At 41.0% G+C, this 14,024-nt stretch overlaps 1 protein-coding gene across 1 annotated transcript in view; it reads left to right on the forward strand.

Annotated features, from left to right (window-relative positions):
* LOC112113135 (E3 ubiquitin-protein ligase HECW1-like) overlaps positions 1-13,162 on the forward strand; it is a gene marked incomplete at its 5' end in the record, with an annotated part of 150,531 nt that extends 137,369 nt beyond the window's left edge. Inside the window, 3 exons of the mRNA XM_026654074.1 lie at positions 1,107-1,221; positions 2,689-2,887; positions 13,051-13,162. Coding sequence (XP_026509859.1) covers positions 1,107-1,221; positions 2,689-2,887; positions 13,051-13,162 — 426 coding nt within the window. The remainder of the gene's footprint in view (positions 1-1,106; positions 1,222-2,688; positions 2,888-13,050) is intronic.
* Between the last annotated feature and the right edge of the window lie 862 nt (positions 13,163-14,024).

A 14,024-nucleotide genomic window follows, 5' to 3' on the forward strand; every position in this document is an offset into this window, starting at 1 on the left:
GGGGGGGGGGGGGGCGGCCGGAGGCTTTTTTGCCTGGGGCAGCAAAAAAGCCAGAGCCGGCCCTGCTCCCATTGTTTCCAATGTTCCCATTGGTTCCTAGGCTGCCCAGGCGCATTTGAAAATTCCCATAGGCACGTATCTGCATCATTAGGCACCTAAGTACCTTTGAAAATCTGACCCCTAGCCACTAGTGGCTGTTCTAAGCAATAAAGGCTTTTTGAAAGATGTTGTATAAAATACTGTAGTGAAGTATGGGTTCCAAATTTTCTTCTTCTGTTGGGGGTTGGAGTGTGAGGAAGTACAGAATGAACACATGATTGAGGAGAAGAACTTTCCAGAGATAGTGAGACATACTATATCCCTAAGGAACTCATCACAGAGCGGTTTGACATCTAGCATTCTATACTATAAACTGTGGCTAGCCCTAATATATAAAATGCTGGATCTCCAGCTTGTGTTAATGGGCACTGCTCCATTGAAGTCATTGGAGCTATGTCAATTTACGTCAGCTGAGGATCTGGTTCCAAGAGTTGCACTGTGGCAGAATTCATGAAAGTGCTTGAGCGCCGCAAGAACTGACAAAGGCTGAAAAGCTGTATATTTGTCTCTATATTCCGTGATCATCCGAGTACTGTACAGTTTGTGAAGGATTTTTTTTTAATACCATTAAGAAGATAAACCTCAGTTTAATCATGCATGAAGTACTAAGGCTGCTATCTTGTAACCATATTCTGACACAGACTAAAAGTAATAAAGAAAAATATACCCTACATTTTGCAAATCTCATACGCAGTTGACCATTTATATCACTTTTCAGAAGAGATGCTGTAGGAAGAAGTCCTCTGCACAAACTATTTCCTTTTCCTTCTGCTGTTCCATTCTGATCATATCTCCTCATAGATCAGCATTGTTTACAATTAAAATTCTCAGCAAACTCACAAAAGAAGAGCAACTGATTTATTAGCAGGTGATTGGAATCTAACTGCTGACATGCACTCTTAGTCACAGTAGGCAGCTAATCATCAGAGCCATGACTGAGTTTTTCTGAGACAATGCATCTGCTGTACCTCCAGTCAGAGTGGACTCAAGAATGGTTTGTGTTTTAGGTTGTAGACTCCAGGCTCGTCTCCATTTTTGATGCCAGGGAGCTAGAGCTGGTGATTGCAGGCACTGCAGAAATAGACCTCAATGACTGGCGTAACAACACAGAATATCGTGGAGGTAAACTATCTACTCATACTTAGTAGGATCTTCATTATTATCAGGCCACATCCTGAGATGTGTACTCAGTGTTTGCTCTAATTTTCCTGAGGGAAACTCCCACTGAATTCAGACGGTTTCTCTCAAGAAGGACTCAATGAAAACTAAATAAGGACCTCATGATTTGGCCAATAGACACGTTAATACTAGAACAGGTCTTGCAGTTTCTACTCAGATCTTACTCAGACAAAATTCCTTTGACTTAATGGGAGTTTAGACTGAGTAGAGACTGCAAAATTTAGCATATACTTTATTTATATTGAACAATATGAGTAAAATCCTGGCCTTATTGAGAAAATGGCAAAATTCCCATTAACATTAATAGAGACAAATTCTGCTCCCAGTTACACTCTAACAAAATTCAGCGCTAAGTTAAAGCACCTAAGTCAAAGTGTTTCACTCCTTCATTGAACACCAGCACTAAATGCCCTGCCCCGACTAGTTGGACTTGTTTTGTTTTGAACAAAGAGCATAGTGTGTGCAGGAACTGTTGAGTAATGGGCAAATGGGTTGTCCCCCCAGGTCCCTCGGCTCTGCAACACAAAAGAAAACTCAATGGAGTTGATCTGTCCTCCCCCATAAACACAAGACGCAAATTTTGGCTGCTGGCCGATCACCAACTATTCTTACCTATTTGTTGCTTAAGCACTGAGCTACTAGCTATAAGGAGGGTTCCCTATAATGGTTTTCATGTTTAACTCTTCTGCATAGAGTGTTATTTAAATATAATTATTGAGCCAGATTGAGCATGGGTTCATTCTGGCTTTCACTAGCATGATCTCAAGCCCAGAGCTGTGGTGGGAAGTCTGCCAGGGAAGGGCTTGCAGCAGCCATGGTATTGGCCATGAAGAGGGTATGTCCCCTTATCGTGATTCATACCTAGGATGCAGGGAGCTGGGCCAGCACTTTCCTATGCTAGCTTCACGATCTGGACCATTGATTTCATTTCTTTACCCCTCTTATTACATTGTTTTAAAGAAACACCATTGAATGTTATCTGCTATAGATGTAACAATTTATCCAGTTCTACAGCCTTGGTTGTATTTGGGAATCAGAAATGTAGCCTTTCCATCAAGCTGTCATGAGCCATATAGAATATCAACTTTAGTCATTTATATTTATCATGGATAACCACAGTATTTGCCAAAATGTTTTGGGAAAGGGCTGTATACGTGAGTTATAAATGTGAGCTTTGCTGTACATGGAATTTTGTAGTTTCAAATTAGTTAGCTGTATTAAGTTATCCAGAGGTGAGAAGACAAGAGGGCTAAGACATAGCTCATCAATCATTAGATCAGTCCTTTGGCTGAGGTTTTGTAGCAAGAGAAGCTAATAGCTCACATTCCTTTTTGTGGAAATGTATTGAAATGGTACATCATCAGATCCAGTTCCCACTTAATTTGAATGTTTCTAATCTTTCTCTCTCAGGTTACCATGATGGGCATATTGTAATACGGTGGTTCTGGGCAGCGGTGGAGAGATTTAACAATGAACAGAGGCTACGGTTCCTGCAGTTTGTCACTGGAACATCTAGTGTGCCATATGAGGGGTTTGCAGCCCTTCGAGGGAGCAATGGTCTGCGGCGCTTCTGTATAGAGAAATGGGGGAAAATAACATCCCTTCCAAGGTATGTCTGTATTATGAATAAAATCTTAAATGCTGTGGAGAAGATGAGCACAACACTTCATTTCAGTGTTTCTAGCAATTAATGAAAGTGAATACAAGAGCAGCAAAGGACAAGTCTCACTTCATCACGACACAGCCACTGAACCTACAACTGCACTCAGTGAAGGGTGATTTCTTTTGGTATCCTTTATATTTAGAGATGGGTTGAAACCAGACCTTCAAATAGTAGAGAATGGTCAGGATGCTAATTCCTCAGATCCAAACCAAATCTTTTTGTGAGATTTCAGAGCTTGTGAGATTTCAAAACGTGTCTCTGATTCAGCCAGATACCCATTTCCTAGCCCAAGTCCCAAAGGGATTCAGATCTGAACACCTCCACTGGATCTCATTTGTTCCATTTTGTCATCCCACTATTCAGCATGTCATAGACTCATAGAGTTTAAGGCCATAAGGGACCACCAGATCATCTAGTCTGAGCTCCTGTATATCAGAGGCCACCAACCACCCAGCATCTGCACACAAAACTTGCATACTAATGTGTATGGGACCATTAGGAAGCTTAGTGAGGAAATGGGCTGTAGTCAGTGTGATGAGTACAGCTCAGTGGGGGAGGGATAGCTTGCTAAACCCAGGGTTGTGAGTTCAATCCTTGAAGGGGGGATCTGGGGCAAAAATCTGTCTGGGGATTGGTCTTACTTTGAGCAGGGGGTTGGACTAGATGAGGTCCCTTCCAATCCTCATATTCTATGATACCACCCAGATTTATATATCCATTCTAATTGGCTCAGTATGTGCAGCTGAATGATTTACCCAGTTCCTAACAGATTGAAGCTTGCTTGAGAACTTGCTGAGGCTCACCCCAGACAAGACTGGAATAATGCATATAGGCTGTGGGAAGATTTTGGGAGAAAGGTAGAGGCAATTGTCTTGGTTTAGGGAAAGTGCCTGGTGTTTATGACATAGATTCACTGCCTGGGCATCTTGTTGGATTCCACAGCTGCACCAGTGGCCAAGAATATTTGCATCCATTTGTGTCCAACCATAATAATAACAATAATACCTAGCTCTTATATAGCACTTTTCATCAGTAGATCTCAAAATGCGTCATAAAGGAGGTCAATATCATTATCCCCATTTTACAGATGGGGAGACTGAGGCACAGAGAGGTGATGTGGCTTGCCCAAGAGACCAATAGCAGGGCCAGGAATAGATCCTGGATCTTCTGAGTCCTAGTCAGTGTTCTGTCAACTAGACCACACTGCCTTCCATCTAGGTTCTGACTTCTTTTCTTGAATGTGGATGTCACTATGTCTAGCCATGCTTTTGTCTCCTTGAGATTGTACTACTGCAATGCACTCTATATAGGCTACATCTTACCACCATTAAGAGATTTCAACTAAGGAAGTGCCCTATTTGCTTAACATTCCTCATTCAGGGAAGACCTCTCACCTGTGCTTCAAGATCTACATTGGCTTCCAGTTCATTTCCAGAAAAAAAAAAATTAATGGAGATATCCTATCTCCTAGAACTGGAAGGGACCTTGAAAGGTCATCGAGTCCAGCCCCCTGCCTTCACTAGCAGGACCAAGTACTGATTTTTGCCCCAGATCCCTAAGTGGCCCCCTCAAGGATTGAACTCACAACCCTGGGTTTAGCAGGCCAATGCTCAAACCACTGAGCTATCCCTCCCCCCTATGGATATTCAAAGTGTTGTTCTTGCCCTATAAAGCCCTCAATGGCTTGGGACCTGCGTACATTAGAGACCACCTCCAGTTAAGAACAGCTGAGGTGATCCAACATACAGTCCTTTCAGGAAACTGGGGGAATTAGCCCTAGTTTCATCTGCATCGGGAATTAGCCCTCGTTTCATCCACCAGTGACCAGACAACCATGTAAGCTGTATTGGTGCAAACCCCATTTCAAGCAGTGGTAAACTGCACTGTTGCCAACTGCAATTTACCATATCTGCATTAGGGGTTTGCTCCAGTGCAACTGTTCTGGTGGGTGGCCAGGGATGGCTGGAATCAGGGCAAATCCAAAGGGTAGACAGGCCTGGGAGGGTGCTGCTGACCTTTGATTTTCAAGGAGAATCCTTTGATTTTATCACATGCTTCCTACTTTGGTTTGACAGAGACCAAGTCTAATGACTTTCCTGGCATTCTGCAAGTCCCATTTGTTTTCCCGAGTCTTTGAGAGGTCCATAACCACCTCTATAGATGGGCTATAGAGGTGGTTATGGACAGTCCTGATTGTGAACATGAAGAATCACAAAAAGTACAAGTTCCAAGTTGTGCAGCATTTCTGTAGAAATCCATCTACATTAGACTTCTCTGTGTGAAGATGAGCGGGTTTTGTAGTGTATATAAGAAATGCCAGGCTGACCTGTCAAGGTCTAAAAAGGTAATTTGCCTCATTCTGCTCTGCTTAACTTTCTGTGTTAACCTAGACATTGCTTATGACCTAGATTCAGTTAGCCTCAAGATATTCAAGTTAACTGCCTTAAGTTTGTCCACTGATTACTCAAGTCTCACTCTCCCCCGAAGAAGCCTTCTCTCCAGGTCAGAGCTACAGAACCCTCTAGAACTTTCTGAGCAATGTGATCCAGAAAAGTGAAGCAACCATTTCTGATGGGGGAAAAATCCAGATTGTTCACCATGAACTACCATCTTTATTATTTAATAATTGTAGAGCGCTGTTGAGTGCATATAGCAGTCAGAAATATAAAAAACACCAGGGCCAAAATGCCAAAAACTGGACACTGAAAATTAAGCTCCTAAATCCACATCTACTTGAACTTTTTATTTAGATGCCTAATTATGGATTTGTTTAGAGGGTTAAAGAGCATCTGACCATATCCTCTAGGCACTTGGGCATAATTTAAAAATGCACACTAAGTGTACCAATTTAAGGTAACTCACTACGAATCCTTCTCCCACTCAAACAATTCCCCACCTCTACATTTGCGCTTATCCCCCTCCCCCATTTTCTAATGCATGGGGAAAATAGATGACCCTTTCTATGTGCCCTAGAAGTAATCAGATTAGATCAGTTAGGTATTCAAATATGGATTTAGGACCCTAACTTTTGGCTTGAGTTTTTTCATGAACGCTACAAGAGTCTTAGGCCCCAGTCCACCAAAAATTATGACTGTTTCTTCTGCCATAGAAATCTGCAAAAAGTTGCATAAACCTCCAAGCAGTTGGCTTCTTCAGCTGGGCCTGGCACAGAGATGGATGTGGGGTTGCTGGGTTTTAATGGCTAGGTCTGGTCTGAACATTTCCAGATGTTTTACAGAGTATCAAGAAGAGTTTTAAATATTTTGTAAGAACCCAGGGCTCCCTCTTTGGTCTCTTCTTCCTTCTCCTGATAGCTGTTTTAGATGCGTGACTCTCCCATATACATTGTCCTTATGCTTTAGTGATGCAGTGTGCAATTGCTCCTGTTTTGTTTACCAATGAATACAGATGTAGTAATGCCTAACACTTGCCAGAACATGCAGCACTATCAGCAAAGACACAGGGTGTGAATTTCTGAGGTGAAATGTTACTTGTAATAGTACTAAAATTAATACATAGCACTCATGGTAGGGCTTTCTGGAAATAGCAGTGTAACCGCAGTGGCAGGAGGGGCCATCCACCCAAGTACATACCAAAGGCTGGTCTATACTGAAAACTTACATGAGCATAGCTACTTCTCTCAGGGATGTGAAAAATGCCCCCTCTCTCCCAGGAGACAGGTGTTTAGACCTGACCCCCAGTGTAGGCTGACAGAAGAATTCTTCCATTGATGTAGTTACTGCCTGTTGGGGAGGTGGATTAACTACAGTGATGGGAAAACCCCTTCTGTTGCTGTAGTGAGTGTCTACTCGGACGAGCTACAGCGACAAAGCTGCAGCAGTTTAAGTGTAGACACAGCCTAACTCTAGCAGTTTAAGTGTAGACACAGCCTAACATCTTGCAAAGGATTGTATGCAGGGTGCCTAGCCCCTCACATTGTCATGGGTACACTTCTATTTTTAATGCGGTCCTCAATTAGAGCTAGCATGGATATGTATTCTCAAGATGGAAATTACACCTCCAGCTTCAGGTATAGACATATCAACAGTAGTCATGACTTTAGAGTGGTTTGGAAGATTTGGACTCCAGGAGCTTTATTCTAACCTCACTTATGCTGGTGTGAATCAGGAATAAATCCACTGAAGTCAATAGAGCAACACTGGTGTGAAACACTGGTATAAGGAATATCAGACCCAACAGGTGGATTATTTCTATTATGCATGGGAAATGAGACATAGGTTATTTTATTCTAATCTACATCTATGTATCACATTAGAATAAAGGCAGCCAAAGCAGAAAACAGATCAGAGATATTGCTCTACTCCCAGACCACAAGAACGTGACTCTGCAGCAGTATCCAACCAGAGTGTGTCTAACTCCTACAGGACTCTGTCAATGTAAAACTATGGTTTGTTTTTCCTCCAGACTGCTGTAGCGAATCAAATGAGATACCACAAACTAGGTAACAGAGTCCAGGCACTTAATGTTATTTATGCTGGTTTCTGTTCTTCAGGCCCGAGGTTTACTCTCCCTGTTTAATATGGAAGACTCCCCTTTGAAATGCAGCAGTTATACATTGACTCCCAGTGCTTGGTTTTTAGTAAGTTTCCCATGGGGGAAAGATCGTTCTACTGTTTGGGTTTATAGCTGGATGAAGATCTGAGAAAACCTCTTCCCATCTATAGCCTTGTTGAAGCAGGGGAAGCTCTTATCTTGTATCATGCAGATTTTTGGCTCTCAGCCAACTCCCTCCGTCTCTCAAGAACTTGACCTTAATTCCCCACCATACTGTAATGAATACCAAAAAAACCTTCTTATATTAAATCATGTAGCTGTGTCTAAAACTAAGGAAACAACTTCATCTGAAAAGTATGTGCAAAGAGAGGGGAAAACATTCTGTTACAGCTGTCTGAGAAGACAATGCCCTCTGCTAAGAGCTTGATCCTGAGAAGTGCTGAACACTTATACCTCCCATTGGGACGCATCCTGAAATCCTTACTCTGTTTCTCCTTCACAGTCAGGCAAAACTCTCATTGGCTTGAAGCAGAGTTCTGCCTAGGTAAAAATCAAATAAGGACCTCAGGATTCGGCCCAGCGATTTCAATAAGAATTGCAAATAATCTGTACCTGAGAAGCCTTTACTTTCTCAATCAACATAGAGAATTAGCTGACTTTCCTTTGAAAGTGATTTTAGTTCTACAAAGTAATTTATAAATACCAGCATATTGTCTGCAGTTAGCATATGCAGATTATCAGTACATATTTGATCTTACATAAATGATCTCTCTAGGTCCTAAAATATTTATTAGGCACCTGTCATCATAATATCCAGAACTGCCATATAACAATTAAGGTACTGGATATACAAATAACAGGATATAAATTCATCATTTCCCCTTTTCCTAGTGGTGTGTGTGTTGTTTTGTTATTTTTTTAATCCTTGGTCCTTCTCCTCCTCCTCCTCCCCTCTCTTTCCTTCTTGAGTCCCTTCCTCTCTCCTAATCGCCCTATTACAGTTCAGTCTAAGGGAGATGATTATGGGATATAATATAATTCTCCTATTCGAAGTATAGTTCCTATATTGTTGTTCTTTATATTCTCATTATGTATATGTTTGGCAAAATTTTATGCTGACAATAAAATGTTACTAGGACAGTCAAATATCCAAGGCACAAACTGATTCAGATATGTGACCCTTGGAAAACTGGTCCTCCAGTAAAGGAAGCATAAACCATTTTTGTTGAAGACAACAGAAATATAACCTTAGAGCCCCAGGTCACTTCTTAAGCAAAAAATTCCCAAGAGGAACCATTGAGCGTTTCCCTTCACAAACAAAGAGGAACAAACGTAGATATGTGTATGGAAGATCTGAGAGATTTGAGGATTGTGGCTGGGAGTTAGTACCTCTCCCTAAAAAAGCAAGGTGAGAGGAACAAGTGGCCCATTTCTGTCTCTCTGGTACTGTTCTGTCAGAAAGCAAGCCTTATTACAGCTGACGGGTTAAATCCATAAGTTTGACAGGGGAGGGTTGTGTGTGCATTTGCTGCCTTTGGACTGTCAGCATTATAAAGATTAAGGGACGTGACAAAAGAAGAAGAATGCCAAGAGCTTAAAAGCTTACATGTAACTTTTAGAGAGGACATTTAAAAGGAGAGAAGTAGCAGTGGAGACACTAAGAGATTTAGAGATTCAGACCCCCACAAACTACCAGGAGTTATAACTACAGACTGCAAAGAAGAAAGAAATTTAAGTTATCAGTTGATAGTTTTTCTCCCTTCAAGACAAGAGCATGATAAGTAGGTCATAGTTTAGATTACTTTATCTTATGTTTTCTTCTAAAAGTGTAGGAGTCAGTTTCATAAAGGTGTAAATACTCTGCTCTTTCGAGTTTGGGTCCTCATACTTGCTGAATATGCTCTCATAAATGTCAACAGGCTAACAGGACTAGCTAGAGGCTTAACTGAAAGAAGAAAGCCTATTCGCAAAATGTAATTATTGTTTCTTCCCTTGCTCATGCAGCATTTCCACTCCAATACACACAAAGGGCCGAATACTGCAAAATGCTGAGCCTCTCCTGCCATGTTCTGATTACAGTGACATCAGGGGCCTTAGAGGCTGCTCAGCACACCTTAGGAAGTGCTCAGCCCCTTGCAGGATTGGGCACAAAGTTAAGGGACTGTGACATTACAGAAAATGTCCCTGCCTCTTAATTGACCTATGTGCTTAGGAATCACATAACATATAATATAAACAACCCAAGCGCTGAGTTGAATGCCTTTTGGTTCAGCTGGAAAAGGAAAGGGTTTCAACTTTCAGTTGCAAGAAGCAAAATTAATGCCTTCTCAGCAATACTGAGAAGGAACAGGGAAGGCTTATCTTCCTCCTGTCTATCCCCCTCCCCAAACCAAAAATCAGAACTTGTCACTGCATTACATAAGCAGACACTTGACACCCTGGGCCCAGCACATCAAGCCTGTCCCCAGACTTTGGCCCTTGCAACAAAGAACAGGAAATGACAGCTGGCCCACTTACAACGCTGCAGAAGGTCACACGGAAAAAATTTGTTCTTAGTTACACTGGTGTAAAACTGGGCTGACTACATAGATTAATAGAACAGAATTTAACCCCATATTTTGTCCTTTGGCAATGTATGGTACCTGCATGGTAGTTGGCCTGAGAGTTTCCCTTTTTTATTTGGTTGTTTGGGGATCTTTTTGTATGACAGATACTTTTGGGTTAGAGGGTACAAATGTTTTGTTTGGATAAATGTCCAAACATCTCCAGACATTTTGAGGTTCCCTTCCCTTTTTTCCCTCCAATAGTTCTTCCCCCGTTATATGACCCTGTAATAATCTGTTGTACCCGCCTGTCCTCCTCTACATAAGCCTTTGTCCTGTACAAACCCGTAATCCGATGTTTGCTTGTATGTCCAACGAAGGGCCATTTGTATGGCTCTGAGGACACACAGCATGTTAGGTCCTTGCCTTCCATTCAAATTGTAAAGGAATGACACAAAGAAGATTCTTCTCTACCCCGAAATGCTCTTTATGTGTGACACTCAAAAGGTTAATAATGGCTTCAGTTTTGAGGGACTTTGTTTCGGAGAACTGGTAATAGGAAAACAAGTAGGTCTGTGCTCTGAATCTGGCCCAGATGAAGAGTGACTGAAAGTCATTAACATCAGAAGCTTGCTCACTGGCTTGATTGAAATGAGTTTGATTATCTCAATCCAGTTCCTAGTGGACAGGTGTCCATATCACAGTAAACACCATTGCAGGTAGCACTAATCAGCACTTTTGCTGCTAGTCTCAGCAGAGTCCGGTGACTGAATGGACCAAGGGAACTCAATCACCTTCTAGCTCCTGAACAGGGTTGACACACATTGGTAGGGCTTAGTGGGGATGGCTGAGGAACACAAATAATGGTAGAAGGCTACTCATCTCTAATGCATACACCACACGATGCACTAACTTGTGAAATGTATTATAATAATGACTTTATCAAGGTTCATTTATTTCTCTAACTCCTTTATGTTCCCAGTTCACTTTCAAAGGAAATTGCTTTTATTGCATACTCTCTCAGAGAATAACCAGTTTGCAATTTTTTATTCAGAAAAACTAGTAAAAGCTCTCCTAATTGAAATGCTGCAGTGCAATGGAGACTATGCCTCTGGCTGTTTCAATTTCCTGATAGCTTTTAATGATTCACCGTGGGTGCTTGATAAATCTCCCCTTTCAGTTCTACAAGTCTCATGCCAACTAATCTGCCTTCAGCCTGGTTTTTTTGGTTGGCCTAACAAATGAGCAGCAGAGGATAAGAGGGACTCTACTTTAGGAAGGGCTCTTCTGCTTCAGCTCGTAGGAAATAATATGCATTAAAGGATGAGATCTGAGAGCTGGAAGTAAAACAAGGTAATAGATTCTAAAAATACCAGGAGCCAGATTCTCATCAATCACCATAGCTCCATTGGCTTCATTGCAACTCTGCCATTTTACAGTAGCTGAAGATCTGGCCTGATGTGGATATGAAATACCAGACATGAACAACACCTATCACCATGCCAAGGGCTTTGGGGGGAAAGGAGACATATATATGTGCACTCCCTACAGAGATAGATTAAGCACAGCATGATGGATTACTAAATAGCGTGGTTTTGAGGCTGTTGGGGATATTTGTAAAGGTCAGTGTGTTTCAAAACTAAAAAGCAAATAGCATTTTTATGCTGAACTGACTGGAACAATTTTTGTTAGTAATTTAGGATTAGCCTCCCGTTCTTGGGGCCCCCTCCTGCTCCCATAAAAGTATTTTAAATCTTGAGGATTTTTGATCACCAGGGTTACTACAAGAAAAGGAAATAGTAAAAGATTTAGCAAAGCCGGAATACAAACGGAAATCTTTCCCCCGATTCAAGCGTGATTTAAAACTAGAATTGGTTGGAAAATGGGGATATTTTTCATGGGAAATGTGTCCCGTATTTTGTTGAAAAACGTATCAACTGGCTTAAATTGTAAATTTTTTGTGAGAGGGACATCTTGTCTGTGTTTGTACGATGCCTAGCCCAATACATAGATTCTGACCTGCTGTACAGCACAGGCTATAGAACTTCCCCAAATAATTCCTAGAGCAGATCTTTTAGACAAACATTCAATCTTGATTTTAAATTGCGAGTGACGGAGAATCCACCACAACACTCGGTAAATTGTTCCAATGGTTAATTACTGTCACTGTTAAAAATATACGCCTTATTTCCAGTCTGAATTTGTCTAGCTTCAACTTCCAGCCATTGGATCTTGTTATACCTTTCTCTGCTAGACTGTAGAGCCTATTATTAAATATTAATACCTCATGTAGGTACCTATAGACTGTAATCAATGGGGTCCTCATCCCTGACTAGGGCTCTGAGATGTTACAGTAATACAAATAAAAAATAATAATAATATTTAAAACCCAGCCTTATAACAAGTGAGTTACAGAAACAGCATTCTGCTTTCTAGAGACCTTCCTCTTTCAGGCACCCAAACCAGTTGGTTTTATAGTGTTTCCTGTGTTCCCTCTGAACCTACAGTTGTCAGTCCTGTCTTATTACTCTACTCAAAGGGCCAAATTTACCAATACATTCCAACCGTTTTATAACTGTCCTGTAGTGCAGAGCTTAATGAGCCACTTATACCGGATGTATAGCTGCTTTGCATTTCTGGAACAGCACAAAACAACCAAAGTGGCACCAGTGAATATTACTCTGTATGAAGTCTGAGGCCTTAATTCCACAGTGAACCCCACATTTGCACAGGGGATTCACCGACATGGAGCTCATTGCAGGATCTGGGCCTAATGCAGGCTCTAGCCTGTCATACAGATACTTTCTGTTAATGCTTAGTTTGTCTATGTATATATATATAGTTCAAATTGATGCATGTATATTTTTAAAATATCTTCTGGCTCTTTGGATTTTAGGGGCTTTTATTTTAACACTCAGGCTTTATTTAATTAAAGCTTTTTAGCAATTTAGAGGACATAAGTGAACTTCCGTCAGAATAAGCAATGTTTTCTCATTAATATATTTGTTAAAAGTAAATGAAACTTACCACACTGCATTTTTCCATTTGCAGGGCACACACATGTTTCAACCGCTTGGATCTTCCACCTTACCCATCTTATTCTATGCTGTATGAAAAGCTGTTGACAGCTGTTGAAGAAACTAGCACGTTTGGACTTGAGTGAGGGAATTCAGGCACTTCTGGTATTTTCCTGGCTGATGATATCACCTTCCTTCCCCACCGTCATATGATCTTCGTTTTCCATGTTTTTATTTATGAAAACAAAAACCAGGATTGACAAAAGCTGTGCATGAAGAACTGCCTCCCTAAGATCTAACCTTCATGCTTTCATCCTCAGTTTCCAATGGACTCCTGTATGCAATAGAAAAACAACTGTCTCAAGGTTTCTGTATGTCTCCACATACCTCCATTAATAATAATGAAAATACAAATGCAGGTTATGTTACACTTGACCAAATGTTGATAAATGTTTACTTCCACCTACGTTGATTAAAAAATAAATAACCTCATCAACCATTCCAAGCTTCTATATGCCTGTGTCTTCTAAACAAATCCACAGTTCATCTTACTTCTTACCAGTTGAATTCAGTCCTGGGAGGTGGTCAAGCGTTTCTTTCATCCATCCTTGTTTTTCCTGTACATATCGTCCATCATAGAGATATCTATGAGTAAAACTGAAATTTTTATACATGGACTCAAGATCCACATCAACCGGAACTGGCCCAGGCATATGATGCAGATAAGACATTAAAAAAAAAAAAAAAAAACCTGTAATGCAATGCAAAGTATTCCAGTGGTTGCTATGGATGGTTACTTGCCGTACTGGAAAGAACTTGCACTTCAGACATTTTGGGAGGGGCATCTCTATTGTAATGTTTACCACACAAGAAGCACAAATTTGTGCACACTCAAGAAGGATGTCTCATTATGTAGCATAAAGTATAAGGATCCCTTACCTAAATATTGTACATGACAAAGAAAAGGGGACTAAGAAGAATGTTCTGCTCTTGTTAATATCTTTGGAT

The sequence above is a fragment of the Terrapene carolina genome, unplaced genomic scaffold (assembly GCF_002925995.2).
Source record: "Terrapene carolina triunguis isolate 2854851 unplaced genomic scaffold, T_m_triunguis-2.0 Scaffold180, whole genome shotgun sequence".
NCBI lineage: Eukaryota > Metazoa > Chordata > Testudines > Emydidae > Terrapene > Terrapene triunguis.